This window comes from Xenopus laevis, chromosome 7S, assembly GCF_017654675.1.
Source record: "Xenopus laevis strain J_2021 chromosome 7S, Xenopus_laevis_v10.1, whole genome shotgun sequence".
Lineage (NCBI taxonomy): Eukaryota > Metazoa > Chordata > Amphibia > Anura > Pipidae > Xenopus > Xenopus laevis.
Genome location: NC_054384.1, coordinates 74,196,630 through 74,223,534, shown reverse-complemented (window position 1 = coordinate 74,223,534; position 26,905 = coordinate 74,196,630). Strand labels below are relative to the sequence as shown.

At 38.1% G+C, this 26,905-nt stretch overlaps 1 protein-coding gene across 4 annotated transcripts in view; it reads right to left on the bottom strand.

Annotated features, from left to right (window-relative positions):
- The window catches only part of zbtb16.S (zinc finger and BTB domain containing 16 S homeolog), a 94,685-nt gene extending 78,128 nt beyond the window's left edge, over positions 1-16,557 (bottom strand). For 3 of the 4 annotated variants that reach the window (XM_018227815.2, XM_041571400.1, XM_041571401.1), the window contains exons 1-3: positions 16,400-16,557; positions 13,998-14,074; positions 6,202-7,496 (exon numbers count right to left, since the gene is read on the bottom strand). In XM_018227815.2, coding sequence (XP_018083304.1) covers positions 6,202-7,424 — 1,223 coding nt within the window. In that variant the 5' untranslated portion in view covers positions 7,425-7,496; positions 13,998-14,074; positions 16,400-16,557. The remainder of the gene's footprint in view (positions 1-6,201; positions 7,497-13,997; positions 14,075-16,399) is intronic. The other variant, XM_018227813.2, reaches the window with a different exon arrangement.
- Positions 16,558-26,905: the final 10,348 nt, after the last annotated feature.

The following is a 26,905-nucleotide window of genomic DNA, read 5'->3' as shown; positions in this document are numbered from 1 at the left end:
TCCCTCTAAAATTCTAAATAGTAATTTTAAATTAAAATTACAAAAATAATGTACTTATTTACTCATCTGATTAAGAGCAGAACCAACAGGAAAAATACAAAACAGGTATGAAAATATATTTAGGTCACATATATTATTCGTGTTATTATTATTACAGTTTATGGTCCAAGATGTATTTTACCCTTATTCATTTTCTATAGGATATACAGCAATTTTATTATTAAATTGCAAAGTTGCCGATCAATCAGATTAAGAAAACAGAAAGAAAAAGTATTTTTTTTAAAATCTACAACTTAGCCACGTTTTAGTACCTACAGGTAACTTAATTGCCGTTTGCCTTTATATCAGTGTCCTAGATCCATACGAACATTACTCAATACCGGTGACAGATCTGCTGTTTGAAAACCCAAGACCCAAGAGGTTAATTTACTTCCTCTCTTATCTTATTATTTAACAATATGCTTGTAGCATCGGAAACAGCAAGCTACCTTCAAATGAAAAAAGTTGAACCACAATTATGCGAAGAGAACGGATTTAAGAAAACAGAGCATTTGAGAAAATAGATTATCTTCTCCTGATTTGAACCCTCTAGGTTAGTATTAAGGGCACTGGCATACGGGGTGAGGTCCCACACTGTTAATTTTGTAGCCACATTTGCTGCTTTAAAATTAGAAAAAAAAGTGGGTGAACGTGAGTGGGGAAGGAATTAGTTACGCATCTCTCAAGGATAAATAGAGGGTTAAATTTTCCAAAGAATATTTCACCAACAATCAGTGTTAATATAAACATATCTATACTTGACAGAATTTTACATACATATGTTCTTGCACTTTTATTTTTGTCACACTAGGGGGATGCAATTCTAGCCCTATATGTCTGGGAATCCACGGATAATGCATTTAGAGAAAAAAAAATTTATACAGCATCTCCTACAAAACAAATAATTGCTGAATACAAAAAGCAAAGTTTATAGTAAAAATTTAACAGCACTATAATAGTAATAATATCTCCATGTTATGGATTAAAGTGATACACAACTTCTAAAAACTGAAAAAGATTGAATCTTAGGGTTTTTTTCTGTCAAATACAGAACCAAATGCAGGATTCTTCAAGTCAATTCCTAGCACATTCCACTGCCAATTCGGGTTCCTCTGCCCCATAGTGAGAATCATCACCTGCACCCACCAAGGGCTTTCAGTTCTTGTTCAACTGTCCCACAATAGTACAGTTTGGAAAAAAAATAATAAAATGACTCACAGTAGAGATATACTGTAGGCTACTGTATGATGACAACATGTGCAATAAATTCCATATCTAAGTACACTGAAACACAGCAGCATGAGTAATACTAAATTATAAGTTAGTTATGTGAAATTGTAAGGGCTTCTATTAAACCTGCAGAGGGAAATTCTAGTCTTTCTCTAAATATAACCTTTTAAAGAAAACCGCTATTTTTAGCTTATTTAAAAAAATAAAACACACACAAGTTCTAAAATATCATTTTACCACAGCAATAATGGTTAATGAACTTTTGTATGTGCAGTTTTTTTTTTTGTGCAACAATGCTACAAAAGATTTATGGAGGATATACGTACAACAACAATAAAGTATATATGACCACTTGGTTTGATTTTATTATTAAAAGCCTCAAATAAACTACTAGTAGAAGCAAGATATCAGTGCTACGCAATATGTTGGCGCTATATAAATACATGTTAATAAATATCACAGTACAGTGTTCACACACACACACACACATATATATACAGTAAGCTGTTCAGAGAAGAAACTACTTATATCTACTTTCCAAACAAACTTATATCTACTTTCCAAACAAACTTTTAAGTCAATATGCTATGTTGGTTACTGGAATTCTTGCTATCTGGCTCAGTTTAAAAACTGTGTGGGCCTCTTTACAAGCATTTGAACATAAAATCAACTGGCTGCTTCCAAAGCTCTCATTTAGAACAATGCTTAATACAAAGAAGTGTGTCTCCTGGGTATTGTAACAGTGACCCCTTACTTATCCAATGTGACTTCCTGCAAAGTGACCAGCAGGCATAGAATACTGTATACACAGAAAGATACTGCCTTCAATATCAGTTACACTGACAAGTAACAATACAATTATTGGATTTTTTTGGACATTTTAGGCGCGATCAGACATGCTGTAACAAAACCCCTGCGACAGAAATAAGGTAAGAGATAGAAATGTCGGATGAAGTTGCAGCATTGATCCGACATGACACGACTGTCGGATGCAGACACAGCATTTCTATTTCTTACCTTATTTCTGACCCATATGACTTGTCACAGGCGTTTTTGTCGCAGCGCGTCAGATCGCGCCGAAAACGTCCATGTAGTCCTACCTTTAGCCTACTGTCCATATACATATCCTCTACTAGAACTTTTCTAAGATGCTCCACTACACCTTGTATTTTCTTCACTGCATACAAGAGCCAGCCTTTACTATCCTAATAAATCACTGGGTCATGGCAGAGGCAGCACTAGTAAAGGGGGACAATTCCCAAATGTAATTGAGTTGATGGTAAGAGACCAGCGACACAGGAGGTTGCTGAAGCCATTTACATATTACTTGCTGTTACAAGAATAAAATACACATTGTCCAGTTACCCAAAAAGCATGCAGGACGGAGTAATATCAGGATGCGGTGCCATCAACCATCTCTACCCGATTCATTTTTTTGTGTTTGGCAATTGCCACAAAAGTGTCATCTCTCACCTGCTAGAGCATTTGATAAATTTAAGAATAAAATATTTAAATGAGAACTAGATAAGTAGCTAGAAATGTTGTACATTATGTTTTGGGCTTCTATACCAGCCCAAGGCAACCATTGCCCCTTTAGCAGAGAATATCCTTGGCCCTAAAGATGCCCCAGTAGCCTCCATCTTCTTTTCTGCTGATCACTGAACATGCTCTGTTCTGCTGTCACTTACTGAGCTTAGGAACCAATTCAAAATATACAGTACACATTGGGGCAGATTTATCAAGGGTCCAATTTCGAGTTCATGGGAGTTTGTTACTAATCAGAGTCTGCAGTGATGGGCAACAAATTTTTTTTTTTGATGAGCGAGAGTTTTTTCACCTATTGGCATCCATGGGCGTCATTTTTGTGGTGAAATTTTGCTCATTACTATCTGCTATTAATGGTTGTGTAAAAGGAGTAACAGAGTAACTCATTTGTATGTACAGTACAACATGTATCTTCTTGGGTACAGTTAATAACTGGGTAGTCAGTTTAACATAATGTACTTTTGGGGAAGGCCATAAAATAGGTGGAGAATAATGTTTCAAAGAAGCACACACCACGCCTAAAATGTGTGTTCTTTCAAGGCACACCTAAGCTCCTCTTGTTACAGTCATACATTGCTGCTACCTTCATACAACTGCAGTGAGTAAGAAAGAACATTGTGTCCTTCTTCTAATAGGTTTGATTTCATAATAGCTAGTACACATGTTCATGCAAATGTCTGTACTGTACAGGAAAGAAATGTCCTAACCAGCCCTTTAATTATACATACATCCCACAATTGTGGGAGAAGGAGTTGTAAACTATTTTTAAAACAAAGAATTTAAATTCACATGCTTTCGTTATTACAAAGAATAAATAGATATAACTCTCAGCATATGAATATAAGCCAGCAGAGCAAATGTGCCACAAAACAAATAATTGTTTGTATTTGTTGTCCATTTTATTTCTTTATATCCGTTATATATATATATATATATATATATATATATTATATATATATATATATATATATATAGTGGTGTGCAAAACTATTTGCCCCCTTCCTGATTTCTTATTCTTTTGCATGTTTGTCACACTTAAATGTTTCTGCTCATCAAAAACCGTTAACTATTAGTCAAAGATAACATAATTGAACACAAAATGCAGTTTTTAAATGAAGGTTTACGTTATTAAGGGAGAAAAAAACCTCCAAATCTACATGGGCCTGTGTGAAAAAGTAATTGCCCCCTGAACCTAATAACTGGTTGGGCCACCCTTAGCAGCAATAACTGCAATCAAGCGTTTGCGATAACTTGCAACGAGTCTTTTACAGCGCTCTGGAGGAATTTTGGCCCACTCATCTTTGCAGAATTGTTGTAATTCAGCTTTATTTGCGGGTTTTCTAGCATGAACCGCCTTTTTAAGGTCATGCCACAACATCTCAATAGGATTCAGGTCAGGACTTTGACTAGGCCACTCCAAAGTCTTCATTTTGTTTTTCTTCAGCCATTCAGAGGTGGATTTGCTGGTGTGTTTTGGGTCATTGTCCTGCTGCAGCACCCAAGATCGCTTCAGCTTGAGTTGACGAACAGATGGCCGGACATTCTCCTTCAGGATTTTTTAGGTAGACAGTAGAATTCATGGTTCCATCTATCACAGCAAGTCTTCCAGGTCCTGAAGCAGCAAAACAAGCCCAGACCATCACACTACCATCACCATATTTTACTGTTGGTATGATGTTCTTTTTCTGAAATGCTGTGTTACTTTTACGCCAGATGTAACGGGACGCGCACCTTCCAAAAAGTTCAACTTTTGTCTCGTCGGTCCACAAGGTATTTTCCCAAAAGTCTTGGCAATCATTGAGATGTTTTTTAGCAAAATTGAGACGAGCCTTAATGTTCTTTTTGCTTAAAAGTGGTTTGCGCCTTGGAAATGTGCCATGCAGGCCGTTTTTGCCCAGTCTCTTTCTTATGGTGGAGTCGTGAACACTGACCTTAATTGAGGCAAGTGAGGCCTGCAGTTCTTTAGATGTTGTCCTGGGGTCTTTTGTGGCCTCTCGGATGAGTTGTCTCTGCGCTCTTGGGGTCATTTTGGTCGGCCGGCCACTCCTGGGAAGGTTCACCACTGTTCCATGTTTTTGCCATTTGTGGATAATGGCTCTCACTGTGGTTCGCTGGAGTCCCAAAGCTTTAGAAATGGCTTTATAACCTTTACCAGACTGATAGATCTCAATTAATTTTACTAGTTTATTTTTTAACAAGGGGGGGCAATCACTTTTTCACACAGGCCCATGTAGATTTGGAGTTTTTTTTCTCCCTTAATAACGTAAACCTTCATTTAAAAACTGCATTTTGTGTTCAATTATGTTATCTTTGACTAATAGTTAACGGTTTTTGATGAGCAGAAACATTTAAGTGTGACAAACATGCAAAAGAATAAGAAATCAGGAAGGGGGCAAATAGTTTTTCACACCACTGTGTATATATATATATATATATATATATATATATATATATATATATATATATATATATATATATATATATATATATATATATATATATATATATATATATATATATATATATATATATATATATAAAAACCTTCTACTTAGTGAAGGTAGCCAACAGATCCCATCCCTGTAATTAATTTGGGGGGGGGGATCAGCTTACTCATTTTCATGGCTCCTACTTGTAGTAAGATATCTGCCATGAATTACTTTCGATGGACATAACTTTGTCTCACAAGTTGTGCAGTAAGAGTGACTCAGAGCACTTCTCAATGATGTGAAAGAGATCACTGGCAGATAGCATGCTATCCAAAAATTTTCCATGTGAAATATCATATTATAGCGACATGTTCAATTGTAACAGAAACAGTAAAGTAATGACAAGTTGATCTACTTTATTGGAAAGTATTGGACAGTGTATGGCCACCTTAAAAGGGAATGTACACCCAAAAAAATGTTGTCTAAATGCATTCTAAGCTACTTTCTAAAATGCATTAATTAAAATTGCTTTTAAAAGTTAACTGTATATTTAATTGCTATATCTATCTGTCCCTTGCTGTGTTGTTGGCAGTGCTTCACAATGTAGCACAAACCTGCAAGGCACGGTTTGTAATTTCTGCTACATTGTATCAAGATGTGCAACTAGATGTGCAGGAAAAAATATTTCCAATTTCAGATGCAGTTACAGTTTAAAATAAAGGATATACTTCCTTAATTAATTTATACTGGAAAGCTCCTTGCCTTTTCTTCAATAGGCAAACATTTGCTTTGAAGCTTACATCAATTTAAATTTGTATTTGATAAAAAATATCTTAACCATGGACTCAACAAATATGAACTTTTTTCCCCATTAACCAAAAATTAAATAATTATAGGGGGTGGCGGGGAGATGAGGGGGAAAAGGGAATGGGGGAAGACTCCTTATAAAATGACTTACCTGTGATGTTCCACTGAGTCATTATCAGGAAGATTTGCTCCACATACACTACAATGCTCATTAAGGCTGTTGCCTTCATTCTTCATACCAGCTGCAAGTTCTCCAAGCTTGTTGAACAACTCTCTCTGGAGAAAACCTTGTGGGAGTAGTCCTCCATATGCACTAAAGTCCATAGATACAGCCAGAGATGGCTGCATATGAAGAGCAGTTGCCATAGAGGTTGGCATGCTGATCATTGATTCACCTTTGTGGTTAGGGAGTACAGAATAGACACTGAGATGTTTCTCTGCTTGGGATACTGCATGCTCTTGAGTAACATGAAGACCTTGACCCAACTCCACAGACTGATCGGGTGTAGTCTCATCACGACTAAAACTCAGGTCTCGCGCACTTGTGATTACACTACTGCGAGTTGGCGTTCCTGGACTGCTTTTGCTATCAGATTTATCCCCACTAGAAGCACTGGACTCTGCTGTTGGGCTTTCTTGGTTGGAGGGCTCATCAACTTGCATGACTTCTGTTTTTATCTCGGAGAGGCTCTGAAGCCTATTTGTGGAGTGCAAATCTAGCGCATTTTGTTGCAGTGCTCCTTGAAGTAAAGACTGGCCAATAGTCATTAAACTATCTACAGCAGTCTTGGTTGGGCTCATGCCTGAAAGTCCATAAGATGTTGACACTGATGGACTCTGATCCACTAGGTTCTGGTTGCTCGTGCTAGTGTAACCACTTTCATCACTGGAATGCTTTGTGTTTAACATGTTTTTGATAAACCTTGCTTTTCTTTCATCTTCTTCTTCCACAGCCCTGTCTCCTGTGCAGAGTTCGCCATCATTCTCTTCTGAAGCTTGAATGGTTTCCAAGATCTTTAAGCACTGCTCCTCCAGATACTCTATTTCTAAGATTTCTGCAGCATACAGGAGGTCATCCAAATCTTCTACTTTAGCCTGCATTGTAGCAGTGTAAGCATATTCTAAAATTTGCTGAAAAGTCTTTGGTGACAAAAAGTCTAATGTGTACTGTTGACTGCTTCGGTGGAAGAGGATCTCGAACATCTTGCTTGTACAAGCCAATACTGTCCTATGGGCATGAAATTCTTGAGTGTCCACCATTATCACTACATCGCACAGGGTCCCTGCCAGCCTCATTTGGTTGGCTTTCAGCAGAAGACCCGTAGGGTGGTTGGGGTTCTGCAACTGTATCATACCCATATTAGTAAAATCCATAATGCTCCTGGAGTCCAGTCATTAGGCTGATTGCTTCTTTTTATGATGGGCCAAGCCTGGGATCCAGCTGACCTATGGATATAAATTAACATGGATACATTTCAAAAGCAGGTAGATATCAGTAACAGATTTGACATTAGGCATGCAATAACAGCAACAATTTAAAAAAAAAAAAAAATAGGAACACAGCACATAGCATACTTTTTCACATTTCTGAAAAGCCTAAAAGGTAAAACCATTTGTGGCCAGCTTAGAACTTTATTATTTATGGACATTTTGTAAGAATTAGGCAGCTACATTTTAATTTATCCTGTGAACAGCACACCCAACAACTGCAAAGACTCAAACCTTGCTAACTTATGGTAAGGTGCCATGCATGTGAGGATATGTCACATGCCTGCTTAAGACATAAAAAGGCAATATCAGCATAGCTGTAATAAAAAAAATATTTGTGAACATTGTACAGCAGTCTCGCATGCAGGAAATGATTTCAGTGCAAATCATAGGAATGTAAATATATTTTCCATATTAAATAATTTTAAAGCCCATTAGTTATGCCTCCTATATTTTTAAAATTACTACAGGTATGGGACCTGTTATCTAGAATGCTTGGGACGTGGGGTTTTCCGGATAACGGATCTTTCCGTAATTTGGGTCTTCGTGCCTTAAGTCTACTAGAAATTCATTCAAACATTAAATAAACCCAATAGGCTGGTTTTGCTTCCAATAAGGATTAATTATATATTGGCTGGGATCAAGTACAAGCTACTGTTTTATTATTACAGAGAAAAAGGAAATCACTTTTTAAAAATTTGGATTATTTGGATAAAATGGTGTCTATGGGGAGCTTTCTGGATATCGGGTTTCCGGATAACGGATCCTATACCTGTACAAAAGATGTGCAATTGGGTCTATTCAATCTACAATTGGTAATGCAAAGTAAAAATGAAAGAATGTTTAAGAGATAAATCATATGAATGACTAATTATAGAGTCGCGAGTTGCATGCCTCATATTGCGGGGAAATCGGACAGAAGGCAAAAAACAAAATGTATTTCACTGCACAGCCACAAGGGTAAATCTACAAAGGCAAACACAGTTAAAGTCTGGGGGTGGAGGTATTAGCACTGGCCTCGCCACATGCCAGTAATAAATCCTGTAATAAAGAGAAAGCCAATACCCGAGTATGCAGCAAACGGGGTGATCCCAAATTTATTCCATGGTGCTATTGACACAATTCAAAAGATCAAACGTTTCGGGACCACACGGCCCTTCCTGATGCACCATGGAATAAATTTGGGACCACCCCGTTTGCTGCATACTCGGGTATTGGCTTTCTCTTTATTACAAAATCTATAAAGGAAACACAACAGAACTGGTCCAACAAATCTCATCTATTTAAATGCACTGAAATGGTATTGTTTTGTACACCACAGTTTACAATGGAAAAACTTAAGCATATTAAATCAAGTAATGTTGTCATGACATCGCAAACCCAATTTTTCTACAAGCAACACTTTATGAAAGCTGGCTTGTAGTTCAGTCTGCCAATACAAGAAAAAAAAATAAGGCCAACAGGTAGATGCAAGCATATGAGCAAATCAAAAATTGGTCAAAAGAATAATTTCATAGCCTACTTTAAATAAATTACATTTCACTTTTACAATCAGTAGGTATCTGATTGACTGGAACAATTTCTAAACAGTACTGTTATTTAGGGCAAAAGTAGGGGACGCAAAGAACAGTTTCCTGGAACAGGCTGTATCAGGAAGTTTGCACACAGAAACTGAGGTACATGCTATTCTGCCAGGTTAAAAGCCAACTGTCACATGTAGTTTAAAGTTGTATTATTGTATTATAATGCACTGTTACAGCGGTCAGAGGAGAATTTTACAACCCCACATAATAAGCCATGTTTTCAAGGTCTGCATATGGCAGACTACATATGCATTATTTATACAGTAGCCAACTGTACCACTAGATAATGAAAATACAAAGAATTCTTCCATCCTCTAGTCTCATTCATATTGTCAAATGTACATTTTGTTTTTATTTCCTATAATTCTTGGTTTCTCTTTTTGAATGGACAAAAACATGGTTTCATTTGTTCAGAATATGTAGTTGTTAAATTAGGACAAACTTTCCCCAAGGCTCTATACCCATGATTGTATTTAAATGCGTTTGGCGTTCAGCACAGCTCAATGTGCTCCACTGCATGGAAACGCATTTGTTAACCGATCTTACGCTTCTCTGCAGTTCTGTACCCATAGGGACCAAGTCCAACATTAAGCACCGAACAAATATTTCTTCATTCAAGGGGTACAGACCTGCAGGGAAGCACAAGATACATTTCCTGCAATGTTGTGGGATGCATACAGCTAAACAGGCAGCGCATTAAAAATTGGTTTGGGTCTTAAAACTTTTCAATGCTTAATAAATGCATATATGCGGCATATGAAACCATTCCCTTGCTTTCAGTAAAGTTTGCCACACAGGACTTCACAAACAATTCTTTCTTCATGGGCCATAACTATTATGCTATATTTATACAGCACGGACATATTCTGGAGCTATTTAGTTATTATACATGACTTATCAGTCCCTGTTTTAGATCACATGTACACTCAGTAGGATCAGTTTTATCAGAAGTCAATTAATTTTCCAAATTTGTGGGAGCACGAAGTGAACCTACAAATTTGCACATTGTACCCTGGCTGATATTGAACCAAGGACTATATCACGACAAGGCAGCCATGCCAGCCACTTCCCGAACATAAAGTGCCGCAAATCTATTAATACCGGTATGGTATTGTTTCCTTGTTTTCTCTGTAATAATAAAAACAGTACCTTCTACTTGACACTAACTAAGTTGCAAAAATCCATACTGATGGCAAAGCAATCCTCTTGAGTTTATTAAATGTTTTTAGTAGACTAAGGGCTCTTACTCTCGAGCGGTTGTAGCTGCGCTCCCCTGTGTTTCGTTTTTCTGCGTTCAGCCGCAGGGGAGCGCAGGAATAGACGCATTACATTTTTTCCAATGGGGCTGTACTCACACAAACGCATGTAGGCACCGAACGCAGGTTGAGACACAACATGCTGCATCTTTCCTGCGTACAGCGCCTACACGCGCCTGTGTGAGTACAGCCCCATTGGAAAAAACTGTAATGCGTCTATTCCTGCGCTCCCCTGCAGCTGAACGCAGAAAAACGGAACACAGGGGAGCGCAGCTACAATCGCTCGTGAGTAAGAGCCCTTAAGGTGAGATGAGCCAATTAGGCTTTTTTGGACCCTTTAGGTCCAAAACCTTCTGGATCAGAGATTAAAATATTTGCTGCGCTACAGGATGCATTTTTTATAAGTAGTCCCACTTAAAGGGATGATCTGTTAAGCTTACAGAAAGTTTCAACAAACATCAGGCATTACATTATATTTCTTGGGCATTTCTTCACACTTCAATCTCCATAAGGAGCCACAGTAACTTTCAGTACTTTATAGCACTCTGCCTCTTTATCTGTAGGGTCACAGCACTGGTTATTTGTAGGGACAACATTACGAATACTAACCTATGCTTAACTGTACATGTGACTATAAACAGTGTCATATCCTGCTCCTCACATGATTTCCGGACATACAGCAAGCAAAATGCAAGGAGTGCAGAGAGATTCTGGACCTACATGCCATCCAAGGCAACATTGACTGGGTGAACAAAGTCTAAAGATGACATGTTCACACAAAGGGATAGCAGATGTGTGTATGTAATTTTACGCCATGTTTTTTTTATACGACAGGGACTATTTTATAGCCTCTGAAAGTGCAGCAAATAACTTGCTCAGCAGTGTGAAAGCCACTTTCTGAACAAGGGGAATAGTGATCTAGATTTTCACACCTGATGACGGGTGCAATTGAAATGCTGTATTTTTTTTTCCCCAGCCACACAAATGCAGTGGGAATTTCAGTTGTAAATGTCATGTTTTCCTACCAACCTGATAAATGTTTAACCCCTTCTTAACTGGGATAGTGATTCTCTCTTATTGCTCTGAAACTCACTAAAAAGACCCCTGGGAGGGATGAGAGCTTACGATAGCTTCTGTTCTTCTTCCTTCGTCGCACCCCTAGGAGCTTCACAGCATTTCATAAAGGTATAAAATCTCAAAAGCAGGCCGAGTATTCATATTCTGTTTAAAACATAGTTTTATAGATCAGAGACATATTTAGATATTGGTTTGTTTTAACATGTAACAAAGGAAACATCCAAACTGGAAGAGGGTTTTATTACATCTGCATGGCTTTAAAGATGAAAGCCTTTTCAATGAAAGGTCTGTGTGACACTAGTGCATAAACCAATTGATTTGCTCAGCCTGTCAATAAGAAGGCTGGAATGACTCCTAATTTGCAGCTCATTACACACAAGGAAAGCAATACACTAAAATTAGAGACATCAAACCTGTGGCTTTTCAGATCTGTCAACTACAACTCCCACAACCCTCTATCTATAGGGTGATGGCCTACATTGCACTAATCCTTGAGAAAATGCTCAAAATGTCATGTATGCACTTGATCCACATTGGAGGAGTTAATTCTATTCCAGTTGCATAATGAAACTACAACTCATTGATATAATCTAGTTGAGAATGCTGGGAGTTTTAGCAGTTTGTTATCCCTGCTTTAAATATAAAAATCTAGAAATAAAGTGAAGCAAAGCTGACCTAATGTAAGTCTCAACAATGGTTGCTTAAGACAGGGACAATGGTTGCTTAGGGCAGGGATGGGAAAGCTTTTAACCACCATCCAGATGCTACTGACCTACAAGTTCCAGCACCCATCAAACAGCTTAAAGTGATAATGGAAGCTAGAAGTTATAGTTGTGCTTTCGCTTGCAACAAACACAAAGCTTGCAGGAAAATGTTTTATTGCCATTTGTGATGAAGGTACTTCTGTCACTAAGATGAATTTTCAGTGATTGAAATAAAGTGAAAGGAAATAACCCCACATTTATAAAGTATGTTTCTATTTCTTAAAGAACATTAAAGTGTAAATGAATTTTAGTACGCGTTTTGTCATTGGGGAACAACGTATCTTGCGGGAACAAGCAAACGAAGGTTACTTGAAAGCTGTTAGTTCAACTTTAAAGATCAGAAGCACAAACAAATTTTTTGTTGTTAAGAGCATTCATGAATTTGCCATTAGCTCTTTTTAGCGGTGAATATTAATTTAAAGGCACTTAAACATCATTGTGTGAAAAGGAACAGTTTAGTGAATTCCCCCAAAGAGCTTCATATATTGCCCACTTAACACTTTCTAATAGCTCCCAGATGCACTGAAATTCAGAAACGACATTGCATACATGCGACATGCAATGCAACAAACTGGAAATAAAATTCACATTTTATTTACACTCCTAGAAAAAGAAGAAAGAAAAAAAAGGCAAATCCTATCCTCTATGTTAGCTGAACACGAAGAACAGCAAATAAGAAATATATCCCCCTATTTAAAAGAATAAAGTAATAAGTAACGCTCAGGAGGTTTTACAGCTTGTGACCCACTGGGAAATAAGAGTTAAAGAACACACTTTTCCTTCAACTATAAACTGGCCGAATAAACTAAATAAATGATAAAACTTCAATGATAAATTGAAGTTTAACATTCTGGGTTTTATACATATTTGTTACATACTAAGCACAGAAATGATTTCCCCCAGGGGACTGCTCTTGCTATGTATTACGGTATCTAGCTCTGTGAGGTATCAAATCTAAGCATCCTTAAACCTTTTAATTCCAATTAGCCGCTTGAACAAACTATACCGTACCAGAAACGCATGTAGTTCTTCTTCACATCCCCCAACAAGTATCACATAGTAGCATGGCACTGAGAGATCTGGAATATTGAACTAAGTAGGGGAAATCATCTGTGGTTGAGATAACTGGCTTCATCATCAGTAAGTATTTAAGTTCAAATTAGCCAGAATGAGAACTGCCATGTTATCTAGGCAGCAAAAGTCTTCATTTTACAATCATTTTTTTTTTTCAAATGTTAATTGAAATGTGCACAGCAGTTGACAATCAAAAGCCAAAGACCTTCTTGAATGTGAAAAGTGACATAATAGGCTTTCAAAACGACCGGAACAAAATGAATCACATTAATATTGGACACAACAAATAATAAATCAGGATAAGAGAGCTAAGAAAACAGATCCCACAATAGTGGCTAGTGCTATTGTGTGTGCAAAGAGCAGGAATGTTTTTGTCTGTTGGGAAGTAGAAGGCAGTTATACAGTGTGAGGGTCACCGGGATATATACAGAGCCACACAAAGACCCATAAAACACTTAACTGTGATGTCACCCAGAAAAAGGCAAATAGTCCCACTGCCACTTTAAAATACCTTGACAGAGGGCTAAAAGCAAACACCTGTGTGGCTTATCAATCAAGCATAAGATAGCATACACTAATTGATCACGGATTGTAAAAGGGAGCTGTCTACAAGAACAGCTAAAGACAAAAAAAGGGGGGTGGGGGGAATTGGGAAGCAGTGTTACACATAATTTATGAAGTTATAAAATATGGGCTACAGTTTACCTCTATCCATAAAAGAATTCTATTTCTGCAGACTTGTATGTATGCGTAAGCGTTTTATAGAAGAAACTGCCAAGTCTCTGTTAAAAAAAAAAAAACATAGATTTTGAATAACAGGCAGAAAAGCATTTGGGGCAGCAAGTTATGGCTCATGTACTGCATATAAGAAATAGGGCAACGAGAGCTCTGCCCAAGCTAATGCCCATGCGAATGCCCATAAAGGAGAAGGTTTAGGACAAACAATGACAGCAGCTTGTGGATAAACAGATCTCATCGTTTCAGTTGTGATTCTCCGGTTTGTTTTTCTTTGGGGGGGGGGGGTGGGTGGGAAAGACACTCTGTGACAGAACAAAGCTGCTTTTGATGAGCTGGAAGGGTTAATTAGTGAACTATTAAAAGTTCTTTATCAGTTGTGTATTGCCAAGATTCAGCTCCCATTAAAGCCCTGGCACATCAAGTTTTGGGAAATCACACATGTTGAAGAAAAACCCATGATAGAGGTCAGCAGAAATAACATGAAGATTAGATCACACCGATATTAACCTTTGTGCAGAGGAAGACAACAAAAAGCAAGTCAAATAAGAGGCAAGATGTCACTTAATAACCTGAACACCCTCTGATAGAGCAGCTCAGGACAATCTGGGGTGGAGTGGTAACAAATCGGGGATATCCAAAATGCAGTACCTTCAGCTGCTGATAGACAACTTGAGGATGTTAAGAGTTGTAGTTGAGCAACAGCTGGAAGGCTGAAATAATTGTATATTCTGATAACATCCAGCAATTGCAAAAGGGCTTTACTCCTTCTGCCCTACCCCACAGGTCCTGAACAGCCAACATACAGTAAAATAAATGGAGAAAGAAGAAGGAGCTTTAGCGCAAGGACCCTAGTAGAGCGCTCAGGGGGTCTGCGACTCAGACATTGGTACAAAAGGGAATTTGCGCATACACAGATTCAATTATTACTGTGCACACACTATACGGATAGGCACACAGCAGCGATACAGGGGCGGGTCAGTTTCATTAATTAATTCTGGATATGGTCAAGAGAACATGATGTTTTACAGGGAAAGAGTGAAGCAATGATGATTTAGTATAAAGGAAAAATACTACGAATGCACAAAAATAACAAACATTCGACACTGAATGGAGCGAATCTCGGGGTTTTCATTCAACAGATGACATGCCAAGATCCAGTGGGAACGGTACGATATGGATGTCACAATGCAGGAGCGATCAATTTCCATTGTTTCTCGAAATAAAACCCAATAGATCCCAATTTACCCTAGGGAATCCCCCCGTCTCCCCTATTCTGAAAAAAAAAGGTAACCCCCCTCGCACCAGCAGAAGTGATAAGAGTAAGTGCCACGATGTCTCAGAGCAGCAGTATAACAGCCAAATAGGACTGCCTGTCTCCCTGCAGCGCACCCAATTTTATTCTATGAAATGATATTGTCTCCCCGCAGCGCATGGATAATTCTGCACCTTACAGTAAAATAGCGCCGGGCTTCCTGCATTGCACAAAGCGCTCAAAGTTAATCCTAAATGAGTTGTTCACTGGCGGGGCACAATCAGTGTGCGACATAATGATAATAATGAATGTGCAAACACTAGGACAACAGTCTGCGCCTAAGGCTGTCGGATAGCGCTCGGCTGAGGGATGCCACGCTGAACAGCGATCTGTATTATATTAACTGATGTGGATCTGTACGAACTTCAATCCAAAATGATGAAGTGCAGAGCACAATAGCGCATCCCTTATCATCAGTATTCGGAAGCCATAGCTCAGTGAGCAAGTGTGCGCCTCACCGGCTCTCTATCCGCACCTAATAACAGTCCTGATCATAACTGGGCTCCTATACACAATCAGCGCTATCCTGACAATAAGCTGCGATGTCGGCATTTCTGATTAACTTTTTTTAGCGCTTTGTGCCCTGCAGAGCGCACGATCTCACGCAGCTGAAGTTGACTTGGGATCACTAGGGAAAGTGATGGAGGGAGAACACTGTATGTGCACAAGTAAACCCGGACAGGAATGGGGTTGTTTAACCAGGGGAAACCAACGTCATGTACTGAGTGCGTGTTGTAGCCAGCGCAAGTGCAGCCAGTGCAATACAAACAGCCCTCAAGCATGGCTAGACACACACACTCAGGAGCTACCTACCCTGCGTGGAAGCTACCATTCCCAGAGGGGCCAGACAAGCGCAGGCTAAAGGGATACAGTGGGAAGTGTAAGAACAGCAGAAAGGTCTCAGGTTGGACATGTGCCTCTATTATTAGAACACTGCCTATTGTATCACTGAGCTCAAATCAAATCCCAGCCCCCGCTATCAATAACAAATGTCCTCCTGAGAAGTTTGGGGAGAAGATCACTTTGTGAGAATAAAAAGATCACCAGCTGCACTCACCTCAGACGGGCTTCTTCCTTCCCTAGCTCTCGCTGCAGGCATGTATGTGAGCAGAGATGCGCTGTTTAAAGCAGCAGCCTAACCCAAACAGTTCGCAGTGCCCGCTCTCATGCTTACTAACTCCTCTCTCCTTTAAGGTTAGCAAATCAACACAACGGTGACGTCATGCCGGCGCCTGGGGCACGTGATGCACTCATTCTCCCCATGCCGGAGCCGCCATGCTTACTCCTGGCTTAGGAAGGCATGGAAGGTTGGTGTCACAGTCAGTCAAGATAGAAAGGATGGAAAAGAAGCATCAGGTACTCGGAAGAGTGAAGCGACAGCGATTCGTGGGTTTTCATTTGTGAGAAACGATTTAATAGTTCTCGGAAAGGCATTAAGTTATGGAATCGAGAATGACAGCCGAGTTGTGTCAGTGTCTGAGACCTCGCACTACTATTTCCTTTCATTAACGCGGCGGTTCACCTTTCAGCATGTCCTAGCATGGCCAATTCTAAGCAACTTTTCAATTGGTCTTCATTATTTTTTTTATAGTTTATTCGCCTTCTTCTTCTGACTCTTTTCAGCTTTCAAATGGGGGTCACTGACCCCCATCTAAAAACAAATGCTCTGTATAGCAATAACACATTAGGGGGCAGCTTTATCAAAGGTCGAAGTGAATTTTCGAATGAAAAAAAAATTCAAATTTTTGTGTACCTCGACTAGGGAATAGTCCAAATTTGATTAGAATTTGCAAAACGTTAGAATTTCGAAATTTATCATGTACTGTCTCTTTAAAAATTCGAATTCGACCATTCGCCATCTAAAACCTGCCGAATTGCTGTTTTGACCTATGGGGGACCTCCTAGAACTTATTTAGAGTCAATTGGTGGACTTTGGGGAAAAAAAATTTTTTTGGGAAAATTCGACCCTTGATAAATATGCCCCTTATTGTTATTGCTACTTTGTATTAATTATCTTTCTATTTAGACACTCCCCTATTAATATTCCATATGCTCATCCATATCAATGCATAGTTGCTAAGGTAATTTGGACCCTAGCAAACCAGATTGCTGAAATTGCAAATTGAAGAGCTGCTGAATAAAAAGCTAAATAACTCACAACCACAAATAATAAAAAAATTAAAACAAATTGCAAATTGTCTCAGATTATCACTCTCTACATCATACTAAAAGTTAACTCAAAGATGGACAACCCTTTAAGTGCTGACCTCTGAATGTTAATTGGTGTTTGTAGGGATAATAACATTGAGTTCCTTTTTCTACAGTAATAAAGACTTCTCCTTTCTCTTAGAGCAATTCTCACAGAGGTTCCTTTATTTGTACCCCAGTATATTTCTGTCTGCACCCCAAAAGTAGTTTGGAAATGCTGTTGTGTTTGCTTAGTTCCTTTGAATTCATAGAACAGTCGCATTGTTAACAGTACATTTTTAGACATGGGATTCATGGCTTGATGCTCTCTTTATTATATAGTCTTATATTTGTAAAGAAAATATTTTTGTTATCTTTAGAATGATAGATTCATTTTATTCCAAATGTACTTTGAATTGCATATATCCAGACACAAACTCTATTATGTTAAAGGGGTGTTTCACCTTTACATTAACTTTTACTATGTTATAGGATGCCTAATTCTAAGTAACTTTTCAACTGGCCTTCATTTTTTTTTTTGTTTTTCTTCTCACTCTTTCAAATGGGGGTTTTCTTCCAGCTTTCAAATGGGGGGCCACTGACCCCATCTAAAAACAAATGCTCTGCAAGGCTACAAATGTATTGTTATTGCTACTTTATTATTATTCATATTTGTATCCCGGCCCTTTTCCTATTCATATTCCAGTCTTTTATACCTGGTTGTTAGGGCAATTTGGACCCTAGCAACCAGATTACTGAAATTGCAAACTGGAGAACTGCTGAATAAAAAGCTAAATATTTTTTTAAAAAAAACAAATAATGAAAAATAAAAACCAGTTGCACATTGTCTCAGAATATTACTATCTACTGTACATCAGACTAAACCTTAATTTAAAGGTGAACAACTCCTTTAAATTGCATACAGACGATCCAGTGTTTTGTTTTTTTATTTTTAATATTTAGTATTTCACCATTGCTCTTTGGGAGTGCAGCATGGAGAGATAAAAACAGTCTTGTGCCTACCATCTCCCCAAATGAGTTTCATGTAAGGTAGAACATATCATAGACTGATAGAGATCAGGTAACAGAGCACTAATGTGACTAATGTGACCCTCTACACATGGAGGTATTTGGTTTGTGTTTAAGGTGCAGTTTTGAGTGCAGTAACATGCATCAGTTAATTGATTCCATTATATTCTGCTTCTTTGCATCCGTGTGTGTTCAGAATTATGCAGTTGAGAATTCACTGTGTTTTCTTATACAGTGGAATAAAGAGATGCTATTTAGGGCCAGATTTATCAAAGTTTGATTAAAGGTCATCACAGAAAAACTCACCCAAATTCTATTAGTTCCTATGGGATTTTTAAAATAATATTTATTAATAAGTGAAAATTAGTGCACCGTTTGCTTCTAAAAATCCAATAGGAATGAATAGAAAGTGGGTGCATTTTTCTGTGGTGAGCCCTGATTTTACACTTCGATAAATCTGCCCCTTAAACTCAGAAAAACACAGAAGCCTATATGTGGAGACCAAAAAGAGGCAGTAAACAATATTGATAAAGGGGTAGGGGGCTGCAAAAAATGCTTTTAGGTTTGCTACTTGGTAGGGAAAATCCTAAGTTTTATTTATGCTATATACTGTATTTTTATTATATTCTTGTAATATCCACAGCTGTATTTTAATTGTGTAGATCCCGGGAAAGGCAGGTGTGCATTGTGATTATTGGAGAATAATTCGCCTTTTGATGGTATGGTGTATGTTATCATATATGAATATCAGTTGTTAAAGAATCATCAGTGAGCTAGACTAGATATGATTTCAGGATGCTGAAATGTGCATTGAGTGTCTGGAAATTCTAGGGTACTTCAGTGACTTGGCTGTAGCACTATTTAATCTAAAATCTATTCGTATGAAGCAGCAATAGGCTACCTGCATCTTCTAATATTGCTCTACAACTCTGATCATCCCCCAATGGTTTTTGGGAAATCTATTGGTTATCCATCCCTTGGGAGAAATATTGACACAGCTATTAAGCTTTTTGGTTGAAAATTATTTCTTGTTATTTTTCGCAGGCTAATTTTACCCTTATAATCAATATGTTAATATATTTAACATATAACAATTACCTAATACAATACCAATGGGATTTGTATGAAGACTATCATTCAAAATTTTTAATTTACAGATTAAAGTGTTGCTGGAAATATATATTCCTATAAAACTTTGTATAATAAGGTGCTATAAAAAGGAGTACTTTGATAGATGAAAAGACAATCTGCTTTTGTTTGCGACAAAGTGGTTGTTCCCTGGCGTACAGGCAGTCTTTTACCAGTCCAAAATACTCATCTGTCCCAGAAGCTACTTGGTACTTTAGAAAATGTTTTTGTGCCAGATGGAAAAAAAGTATTATGCAATGCTACTCCCCCTTAAAATGTGAAAATAACAGGCCCTAGGCCTTTCAAAATGTCAAAAACGTAGCAGCAAATAACCATGCATTATCAGTTAGTGCAGCTAAAAACCTTGTATCTGCACAGAAACCACTGATGTTTGCATCATGCATCTCAACTGCAATGAGACATGTATTATTTAAAATGTAGCTTGGTTCACAAAAAATATTTATTCCAGTGTGTAAGTATTCAGAAACAAGTAATTTCTGTTGTACAGGTATGGGATCTGGGATCCGGAAACCTGTTTCCCAGAAAGTTCAGAATTAAAGAAAGGCCATCTCCAATAGACTCTATTTAAATCAAATAACTTAAATGTTAAACTTTTTCTCTGTAATAATAAAACAGTACATTATACTTAATCCCAACTAAAATACAATTAATCATTACTGGAGGCAAAACAATCCTATTTTAAGTAGACTTAAGGTGGCCATAGACGCACAGATAATATCATACGAAACAAATTTTCGTCCGATATTCGTTGCGTGTATGGTTGAAAAAAAATAAAATGCAGAGCATGATCACCAACTGAGAATGGTTAAGAAATTTGTAAATTTTGGGGTCTGGGTGCTTGGAAGCCCCCACCCACATATGTCTTCTAATTTGTAGAAATTACTGTCCAGATTAACTCATCTGGACCATGAATCACGATTCAGTGGGAAATCCAGAAAGATCAGAAGAATGTCAGTTCTTGTTTTTCTCTCTTTCTTTCTTCCATTCCCTCTTTAATCAACCCACATCTGACCTTTAGGTGCTACGCTTTTTCTTCCCCTGTCATGACAGCAGTTCTGATTCTGAGTTTGTGAGAAGTGTATTTCCCCAAGTTTACCCCAGTTTATAATTTTGTTTTATGGGCTAAAGCTGGCCATAGAAGCAAAGATCCAATCGTACGAATCGAGGAATCGTATGATTTTCAGACCGTGTGTGGAGAGTCCTGACATTTTTCGTCCGGCGGAGATCGGTCGTTTGGTCGATCGAACAGGTTAAAAGATTTCTGCCGGCTGCCGATAATATCTCTGCGTGTATTGCCGATCATAGGATTTTCAGAGGGAGACTGTCACTAGCTTTGTCAGACATAACTTTTGTACGATTGCTGTCAGGGGCAGCACATTGGCTGATCTGTTCTTTTCTACTTTATTTGATCGGAATGGTTAGTGGCAAGTTGGGAGATGGGGAAATCTGATTGTTTGAGGATTCGAATAATATAATCTTTGTATCTATGGCCAGCTTAAGTCCCACTGTAACTAATCTAGAGGAACAGCAATTCATAACCCAGTGTATCACATATTAAATGGAAAGCTTTGTGCTATTTGTGTTTAGTGCTTTAAAATACTTATTTACCCCTCATATCCAGTATGACTTTGCCAGTCTTTCTGACTGTCATACCTACTGGATGACTCCATGCACACTACTGAGTGTATATATTCATTTAAGACTTATGGATCTGGTTATAGTGTGCCACATAGTGATATATTTTGTGTCCAATGTCTTCTGAGTTGATTGAATCCATGAATGGATTGTGTGAAAAATGTTAGTAGATGCTCTGTAACCTGTTAGAAAACATTATTTACTTCTCTGCATATAAAGGGTAAGTTTAAATCTCTGATAGGCCAGTTTTAGTAGTAGTACCAAGTCCAGCATTAAAGGGGTTGTTAAACACTTTTTTTCAGTTCAGTTGTTTTCACCATAAACAATTGCTTTCCATCTTTTATTTTTTACTGATTTCCCAAAATTTATGTTTAAAGATTAATGTTCCTGTCACTAGAGTTTCAGTCTGGCAGGTCAGTGATCCAGGAGCAGATTTTTAACGGTTACAATTGGCTACATTTAGTTGATACAATTAGTTGAAACATTTCTCAGTAGTATCTGTGGAACAAGAGCAGCTATTATTGTATCAGTTCTAACAGCTGCCTTTAATGAAACTCAAGGATTCTGCTCAGCATGGCTAAAGAAATGTATCAACTAAATGTAGCAATTTAGAACAGTTAAAGAGTGGAAGGCCCCCCCCCCGTCCCAGTGCTGCTTTAGAAGGTGAAAAATGAAAGTTTACACTTCAATATTAGAAAAGCGGTCACAAATAGAAAATATAAAGCAATTGGAAAAAGTATTTGTTTATGGTGAACAAACTGAAACCAACTGAACTGGAAAAAGTGTTTGAAGGTGAACAACCCCTCATACAGGTATGATAAGGTGGCTAAAGGTGAACTTGGCCTGTGAGTAGGAAAATGAGCTTACAGTGTTGGCAGATGAAGGAACGGAACAGATAAAGGATCGGAACAATGACAGGTTAACTTGCACATGTATGGCCGCTTGTACAGTGTCTATCCAGTGTCTGTGAAGGTTTGGCTAGTCAGATCCCTATCTGACCTTAATGTTTATGTTATTAGCAGCCCTTTCCCATACCTCACATTTGTTTTGATATAGGAGGGACATTTCCTATTTGCAGATCTGGAAAGGAATAGGGCTTACCAGAAATTGGGTGTTGTTTAGGGTGTGCCCAGGTTTAGACTTTGGTAGTTGGGGTACATTCACAGATGAATGAGATGTCTAAACTATACTTCCAACAGGCCCTCTGACCAGAACCCAGCCAAGTGTAGAGAGCTCAGGTGCATGCGTGCCCGAATCCCATGTACCTTGCCTGCTTTCTTCTCCCAGGTGCACGCAACAGGACCCAAGAAGAAATATAAGTAAATGTTCAGAAAGAGAAATAACAGTCATACTGGACCCTAGGCTATAGCCTGTGTATTAATCCGCCCCTAATGGGGTGCCACTGCCATGACAGATTGGAACATAGCCTAAAATATTCCAACTTATCTTGTTAGAAATGTGGGAGAAATTAGTTCCTTGTTTTTGGTTGAGAGAAGATTGTTAACTAAAGCTGGCCATACAAGTAAAGATTCACTCGTTGGTGAGGTCTTCATTTAATATGAAGGGCATTGGAGTTAGGGATGCACCGAATTCAGGATTCGGTTCAGGATTCGGCCTTTTTCAGCAGGATTTGGCCAAATCCTTCTGCCTGGCTGAACCTAATCCGAATCCTAATTTGCATATGCAATTTAGGGGCAAGGAGGGAAATCACGTGACTTTTTGTCACAAAACAAAGAGTAAAAAATGTTTTCCCCTTCCCACCCCTAATTTCTTATGCAAATTAGGATTCGGCCGAATCTTTTGCGAAGGATTCAGGGGTTCGACTGAATCCAAAATAGTGGATTCGGCGCATCCCTTATTAGAATCATACATTAAAGGGGTGGTTCACCTTCAAACAACTAGTTGTTTTTAGATAGATCACCAGAAATAATGACTTTTTCCAATGACTTTCTATTTTCTATATGTGACTGTTTTTCTAATATTGAAGTGTCAAGTGTCTTTTTTCACCTTCTGAAGCAGCCCTGGGGGTCGCCGACCCTGTAAATTGTTCTAAATGGATACATTTAGTTGATACATTTCTTATTTTTGTCCCTGCTGAGCAGAATCTCTGGGTTTCATTACAGACAGCTGTTAGAATTGATACAATAGTTGCTAATACTGCTGAGAAATGTATCAACTCAATGTTGTAAAATTGTAACATTTCAGAGTCTGCACCTGAATTACTGAGCTGCCAGAAAACACCAGAGATACGAACATTCAACTTTAAACTTAGATTTTGGAAAAACAGTAAAAAATAAATAATAGAAAGTAATTGGATAAAGTCTTTATTTCTGGGGAACAATCTAAAAACAACTGAAAGTGTTTGGAAGGTGAACAACCCTTTTAAAACAATGCATACATTTTAACATTGTGTTATAACCTTTCTAAAAAGAGGTGCTATAAAATTAATCTAATACAATATTTTGGATTGTATATTTCTTTTAGTTTTCTTTTGGTGTAAGATTCCATTCAAGCTATTTCTGGATGTGAAAGACTTTAAGACAAAGTGCTGCAGTATTAATAAATTACTGCTTTGCTGCACTGTTACTCACATTCTGTTTATTCCTTTCCTAAAATGTACAATATTTGTGGCCACCAACAATCCATATAGCAATGTCTGCAGCTCTGTTTGTCCTATGGGCTTATTTGGAAAAGGACATTAAAAATAGTCATTTCTTTTATTTGTCTCATTTGCAAATCCAGATTGATAATCACCTGCAAATGTGTCACCGTCTCATTAAAATAATATTTCACACTTCAAACCAGTACTGTGAAATACTTGTTTACCCTGCTGGCTATTGTTCTATAGCTAAATCCAAGCGCTGATCATTTCAATCGTTCTTATAATGTGCAAATCTGCTACATGATTTGAAATGCTGATCAGCTTCTAGATCTGAAGAACTGATGTTTAGAGCTAATAGTGGCAGGTTTACGTATTTCTGCATATTGCCTATTAAAAAAAAAAAAAAACATTTATAAATCTGTAGCTTCATTGCTATCAGAGATGCCTTGACATTTGATTGATTCATATATTATTGTAAAACATCATTGTTGATAATGGATAGTCATTTTATGATAGATCTGGTGTCCCAAAGTTCTATACAGTATAAAAACAGATTATAGGTTCTTTTTCTGCTTTTTATAAAGCTTGACCGGTACTAGAAGGTGCAGTTCTGCAATAGCTTAGGTACCTGATTACAATGGCAAATTATTCAGGTAATGTTTTATTTAAAATAAAAATATCATCAAGATAAACCCTAGTTGTATAAATGTGTCTCTTTAATATGTTTCTACTGTAAGTGTGAGTTGCCTTTTGTGATTACTTATTACATACCTGGATCCGTTTTGTTTTTAAAGGCAGGCTAACTCAGTTTGCATGATGTGTATGTGCTATATGAGACAGGTATGGGATCCGTTATCTGGAAACCCATTATCCAGAAAGTTCTGATTTACAGAATGGCCATTTCCCATAATACACATTTTTAAAAATTATTTTCTTTTTCTCTGTTATAATAAAACAGTACCTTGTGCTTAATCCAAACTAAGATATAATTAAACCTTATTGGATGCAAAACCAGCCTATTGGGTTTATTTAATGCTTATATGATTTTCTAGTAGACTTAAGGTATGAAGATCCAAATTACATAAAGATCTGTTATCCGGAAAACCTCAGATCCCCAGCATTTTGTAAAAGAGGTCCCATACCTGTATAACTAAAGTTAACTGAAAATTCATCTACTGTCACGTACGGCTCCCTAAATCCAGAACAAGTGCTAGGCTCCCTAAATCCAGAACAAGTGCTAGGCTCCCTGGTCAAGGCTCAATCATCTGCCTGTAGCAGCCGCCTTTGGCCTCGGGAGGAGTCTTCAGCTACTCAGATGCTGCCAGGTCTTAAAGGGATACTGTCATGGGAAAATCATTTTTTTTCAAAACAAATCAGTTAATAGTGCTGCTCCAGAAGAATTCTGCACTGAAATCCATTTCTCAAAAGAGCAAACAGATTTTTTTATATTCAATTTTGAAATCTGACATGGGGCTAGACATTTTGTCAATTTCCCAGCTGCCCCAAGTCATGTGACTTGTGCTCTGATAAACTTCAATCACTCTTTACTGCTGTACTGCAAGTTGGAGTGATATCACCCCCCCAGCAGCCTAACAACAGAAGGTAACCAGATAGCAGCTCCCTAACACAAGATAACAGCTGCCTGGTAGATCTAAGAACAACACTCAATAGTAAAAACCCATGTCCCACTGAGACACATTCAGAAGGAAAAACAGCAGCCTGCCAGAAAGCATTATTCTCCTAAAGTGCAGGCACAAGTCACATGACCAGGGGCAGCTGGGGAATTGACAAAATGTCTAGCCCCATGTCAGATTTCAAAATTGAATATACAAAAATCTGTTTGCTCTTTTGAGAAATGGATTTCAGTGCAGAATTCTGCTGGAGTAGAACTATTAACTGATGTGTTTTGAAAAAAACATATTTTCCGATGACAGGATCCCTTTAAACTTGAGAGGAGCAAAGCAGATGTTCTGAACTGGCAAAGGGGCACATATGTTAACAAGGTTGGACAGAAGGCAGCAACAGTTCAAGGAGTAGACAATACTGTAAGTGTGGTCAGGCAGGCCGGGGTCAGTACAGGCGGAGTTCAAGCAAGGTCAGACAGGCCAGGGTCAGTACAGGCAGCATTCAAGAATGGTCAGGAAGGCAAGGATCAATATCGGCAGAGTTCAGAATAGGCAGGCAAGGGTCAGAATTAGCTGAATTCAGGATAGTCAGACAGGCAGGGATCAAAACCGGGATATTCACAGACAAAATCGCACACAGGAAACGAATCAGATTAGACCTTACAGCGAGCAACGATCACAAGCCCAAAGCCCCTTTAAATAGTTTAAATTTCGCACCACGGACGTGATGACGTCACGCGCATGGTGTGTAAAACACGGAAGTGTGCGCCTTGCGAGCCCTAGGAACCAACGGAGGAGGAAGCACGAGGCAGGCATCCCGCCAGCCCCCTAGACCACCAGGTATGTTAAGCCTACAGTACATTATAGCATCTTATATCAACTACATCTTTAACACTTTATATTCAATATGGAGCTGTTGGGTAACAGTTTAGCATTAAGTTATATCATGGAATTTAGCAGCCTAGGTTGATAGGCTTTCTACCATTCAGAACTTTAGATGAGATATATAGAACCCTATACACTCTTAGAACTTGTTTAAGAACAGTAGCAGAAAACTGTTATTTTTAATCAACCTAAAAATAATCTCTTAATTATAGCAGATACCCTGAATTTAGTGAAAAGTAATTATAAAGTACGCACTGCAAAAATGTTTAAACAAGCAGAAGTGATCAATCCACAAATTCTTAAGGGATATTGCCATCAGAGCTGATTTTTTTTAGCTGTAACTGTGTTTCCACTCATGAGGTTCGGTATTCCTTTTTATATTTTAAAAATTCAGTGTTTTGTTTGTTCTTTCACAGCCAGAGCTCTTTTTCCTCCAACAATCAAGACAACA